Here is a 5,108-nt window from a genome sequence, read left to right as displayed (position 1 = left end):
GAAGCTGGAGGATGTGGTTTTCACAGGAAAGATGATGCAGATGCTTTTTCTTTAAGACGGTTTTAAGACTGTCAAATATGTAAATTAGATCACGACGTGCTTACTGTCAAATTCAAAGTCAGTAAATAATAAATATTTTAAATTCTTCCAACAAAATTAGATTTCAGATTGTGTGCATTTTAATGTCCAGTGTAAATCTAGTCGAGCTGATCATCTCTGTATTAAACTCAGCTACGTAACACCAGCAGTAACAGCCGACTCCGTCTCCTCCTCACAGCTGGTGGCGACATCAGCTCCGCGTCCGTCAAGGGCTACCACAGTCCGGAGGTGCGGGCTCGGCTGGAGAGCGGGCCCTGCGCCGCGGCCCACTCCCCGCTGGCTGAACGCAACGGCTTCCTGCAGCTTCGTCTCCACGGATACCGGGCAAGCTTCCTGATGTCCACGCTGCAAAACCTGGCCCACTTCCTGGAGGACGACTCTGCGCCGCAGGTCCTGCCCATGGAGATCAGCGTCAGGGACACGCACGTCAACTTAAAGGTGACAGTCCTGGATGTTTTTAGCTCCTTGCACTCAGAGTTTTTGCTTTTTGCTTTGCCCTGAGGTTATTGTTACTGAGCTGCACCTGCAAGATTTCAGCAGGATATTTGTGCTATTGAGTCGAAGTAATAGACCTCATAACTCACTGTCATACAGCGCTGCAGCTTCTATTTCCAAGTTAAATATTTTGAATCGCAGCCTAATTGGAATTTGGATTTGAACTAAATGTTTAATGACACAGAGAGGCCTTTATACCTTGTCTCTTGTGTTCCTTCACGTGTGAGCAGATGAGATGTGGAAATGAATGTGGAAGTGAATAATTTCTCTCTCTCTCTCTCTCTCTCTCACGCACATACACTCACACACACCAAAACATATTCTACTTCTCACACACATCATGTACCGTCTCTCCCGCAGGATGACGGCCCCCGTGACAATCCCTCCGACTCGACGCCGATCACCCTGCACGTTGACAGTCTCGTCATACACAGGAGAGACGATGGGTCCTTTTCTATAGGAGGTGACAAACACACACACACACACACACACACACACACACACATCTTCACATTTCCACCTCCACTTCAGTGCTGATTCACTACAGTTATACAACATGCCCTATTAAACGCTTTGTAGTCCACGCTCGATACATCCACACCTACAAATTACCTTCTGTTGTCTCTTCCTCCGCACAGTGGAAGACGCAGCCGAGGCCAAACCCCGGAAAGAGGGCGCGTTGATTGACAGCTCACTGAGTCCAGTCCCCGAGGCTGCGGGCGGCATTACGAAGGCCACGCAAACCCAAACTCAAGCCCAAGCCCCGCCCCCCACCCCACCTCCAACCACCCCTCCTCCATCCTCTAGAGAAAAGGTAAGGGTGGATGCTAAACTTCTCAATGCTGCAGCAAAATAAAAGACTTTTTAGAGATTTCAGTCAAATGTATCTTCCTCCTCCTCCTCTTCCTCCTACAAAGATAAACCGCTGAACAAGAATGAGTGATTATTCCGGAGGCCGATATATAAAGATAAAATGCCAGATTTTGGTTTTGCCAAGCTATTCCGGTTCCCTGCTTGGCTCCAGTTTATTTGACAGTGGGAGTGATATTTATCAATTTATGCGAAATACAAGTATTACGTTCTCAAAATACGTGATATGAATATGAATTGATACGGTTACATAATGCTTTTAAAGGCCAACAAGTCCTCAAATCTTACTGACAGAGCAGATCAACGGGGAATCATAGACTTCTAAAATGGCAAATGAAAGCGTTTTGGTTCGATTTTGGTTTATGAAACTACTCAGACGCAGGGTTCTGTGGTGGAAAAGTTGGACGTTTGTACTCTCAATCATCCACCCTGACCTCCTCCTCCTCCTCCTCCTCCTCCTCCTCATGAGGTTTTGCTCAACACACACAAAAAAAACATGACGCTACTTCTGCTTTTGCTTCTCAGACACAACAGTCTTTCTTTTGCATGACCGCAAGCACATAAACAAAGAGTTGTTTTAAAGTCTTTGAGCAAAATGATGCCGTTACTCTTTAGGTGAGTCGGTTTTAAGATAGTCTGCCTGTTGATCTGCGGTGTCCTCCACATGTCAGCTTTTCTTAAACAGGAAAACAAAGTCTACAAAGGAAATGTTGAGAAGTGCACAACAAACCCCTCGCTAACCCCATCTCAAAGCTGGCATGCCATATATATAAAGGGTACTTCATCGCACCCTGATCCCATCAGAGCTAGTATGGAGAATATATAAGCAGCTGTGTCCTCACAAAGCTGACTCCACAGAAGTCAAGGTTTTATATGTAGACAAAAGAACTTAGAAATGGATAGATTCATACACACAGAGAAATGAAAAGTGAGGGAATAACTTTCTTTGTCTAAAACTTCTTAAGATTTAGACAGGACATACTGTCTCTGTGCCAATGCCTCTTTTTTCAGATATGATTTATTATTTGATCTAGGATTGGAAAGTCCATTTTTGACCACGCTGAAATGGGAGGCTGACTGGAAACTGGAGCTTTTGGCTACATTTTTTAAATTTCCATTAAATGTTATTTATTTCAAGCCACCAACACATATGAAACCCTGTGACCATTTTTTTCATTATTTATTTTTTAAAGATGCTGATCGAGGAGAACGAATGTTTAAAAGTGGAGCTGTCCCGAGCCAAGATGGCGCTGGCCGAGGCTCAGATGGAGAAGGACTCGCTGCTGCACCGCATGAAGAGCCTCAAATTCAGCACCAGCTAGGTTCCGCTCCCTCTTCCCAAGCGAGCCAGTTGCTCAGCCCCCCCCCCACCGACTGCTCCAAAGAGATAAGGGCCGACACGGATGGGCGGGAGCGTGGAAGGCTCAGCGAAAATAATTCACGGCAACATCGACGTGCGAAGGCAGAGAGGGATTTTCTTGATTGCGATAACTCTCTTTGTGTGCTTATGTGTTCAGCGAGCCACCACGTGACTTAAGACTAATGAATACCTTTCATTAAGCAATGCAGAGTCTGTGAAGACTCAAAAATACACCATTTTACATTCTCATCGTTTTTATGTTCTACACTTGACAGTTTTGGACTGTGGAGAGAGCTGAAAAGGGAGAAATGACATTAAGTGGAACTCTGTGTGTGTGTGTGTGCGTGTGTGTGTGTGGAAGAGGATGTAGAGAATGAAGCGGATCTATATTCATGGTTGTGCCTACAGAATACCCCTCCCACACTGCTCCTGTTGTGTTAGTTAAGATAAAAAATTTAAAAAAATAAAAAGATCACAGCTAATCAGCTTCATTCTAGGTATGAAGGAACACTTGAATGTCACACCTTCAGAAGAATGTCTCAACAAAACAAAAAAAACAAAAGACTTATTTTGCACTACACTGAAGTTTAACTTAATTTAGTGCTTTCATATTTGGACAAGTCATGAATCATACTCTTTACTTGTCCTCAGAGTGTGTACAGTGTACATTGTATAAGAATGTGAACACATAACTATTTTCTACAGAACTCTGAATGGTTATGCAGTGTTTCAGTTGAATGTGGATGTGTGTGTGTTTCTGTGTGTGTGTGTGTGTGTGAGTGTCAGCCAGAACAAGCATTTCATTACAAGTAGAGGATAAAGTTTATATCTGTCACGTTCCACGGCTTTGTCAGCAAAATGCACCTCCCCCCCACCCCCCACCCTCCCGCCACAGTAACGTCTGTACTCCCCCCTTCCTATTTTTCTATGTGTAAATAGCTTCTTAACATGTGCAGCACTTTTAAAATCGAGGCACTGTAAATACAACAACCGGAACTGAAAGAGAGGACGAGAGTTAATAGCCCGACGATGGGCGGGAGAGCAATCTAGACCAGTGGATCTAAACCTTTTTGGGTGTGGAAGACCCTCAAATTGATACGCATTAGGCTGCGGACCTGAATTTAATCAGGTGTAGTCTCAGGGATCCCCATCATATAAGAAGTAGTTATATCATAACTATCTATACTGTAGATTGGCAGATTAACAGAAGAGTGTGAAATTTAGGAGCAGTATAGTCATTCTTATACATTCTCTAACTGGGTGTCTAGTCAGTGAATGTAACATATTCCCCAGGTTGAAAACCGCTGATCTAGAAAAACAACTCCCGTCTAAAAAGGAGGAGTGGGAAAATAAGGGCACACTGAAGCTGCCTGACTACATAAATGTGTGTGTGTGTGTGTCTTTATGTAAATTTCTAGATTTGCATAATCTTTCCTGTGTAATTTCTCATGGACAAGCTTTGCCCGTATCTGCTGCTGTTTCATGCTTCATGCCTGTGTGACGACTTCAGGGGGAAATCCCTGAGTAGATGTTGTTAAAAAAAAATGACTTTTCTAACAGCACATGCTTTTGGCACAGCACAAAAGACTATATATGGACGCCCGAAAAGGTCCGATCCTGAAAGTTTTGCTCTCACACTAAACGGTTAATCCTGTACACCCATCATCAGTCCACGTTATGCAACTGTCATCTAATCTGTATTTCAACCTGGCCCAGTTCATTTCAATTTCTGTCTCTTAAAAGTTTCTTCTGATTCCCGTTAATTTAAGAAAAGAAAGAAAAAAAAGATGGAACACGAGGAAGTTCTCTGCACAAATGTGGTATCCAGACTTGAAATGTGGGAGGGAGGATTGTTGTGAAGACTTTACGTTTCACTTTGGTTTTTCCTTCACTCGGCCCTGCCTCACTAATCACAGCCCTCCTCCTCCTCCTCCTCCTCCTCCTCCTCCTCCTCCTCCTCCTCCTCTTTGGGAAACTCGACTATCGCAGACAACTTGTGGAGGAAGAAAAAGACACAATAAGTAATAAGTTGTATTTTGTCTGTCAAAGCTGCTGAAATATTGATGAAAATAAAAGTTATCCAGTTTAAAAAAGTGTTGCATTTGTAAGTTTTTAGTTTGAATTTATTGGCAAACCTGTTATCATCAATCTATTGTTTTGTGTTTGATTGATGGAAAGGGTTAAAATCATTTTGAAGGCCTTAAACTGCTAAACTGAAACCAATGTTGGCTGAAAGTACAGCAGCAGGCGAGCTATTTTTGGCATTTTGAGTTTTCAGTTTTGA

The 5,108-nt window shown here is 43.2% G+C and overlaps 1 protein-coding gene across 3 annotated transcripts in view; it reads left to right on the top strand.

Annotated features, from left to right (window-relative positions):
- Positions 1-4,597, top strand: part of bltp3b (bridge-like lipid transfer protein family member 3B) — a 40,523-nt gene extending 35,926 nt beyond the window's left edge. For all 3 annotated transcript variants that reach the window (XM_053314236.1, XM_053314235.1, XM_053314234.1), the window contains 4 exons: positions 278-537; positions 955-1,057; positions 1,233-1,408; positions 2,658-4,597. In XM_053314236.1, the coding sequence (XP_053170211.1) occupies positions 278-537; positions 955-1,057; positions 1,233-1,408; positions 2,658-2,786 (668 nt within the window). In that variant the 3' untranslated portion in view covers positions 2,787-4,597. The remainder of the gene's footprint in view (positions 1-277; positions 538-954; positions 1,058-1,232; positions 1,409-2,657) is intronic.
- Positions 4,598-5,108: the final 511 nt, after the last annotated feature.

The sequence above is a fragment of the Scomber japonicus genome, chromosome 23, assembly GCF_027409825.1.
Source record: "Scomber japonicus isolate fScoJap1 chromosome 23, fScoJap1.pri, whole genome shotgun sequence".
NCBI classification, from domain to species: Eukaryota; Metazoa; Chordata; class Actinopteri; order Scombriformes; family Scombridae; genus Scomber; species Scomber japonicus.
This window is presented reverse-complemented; position numbering and strand designations above follow the sequence as displayed.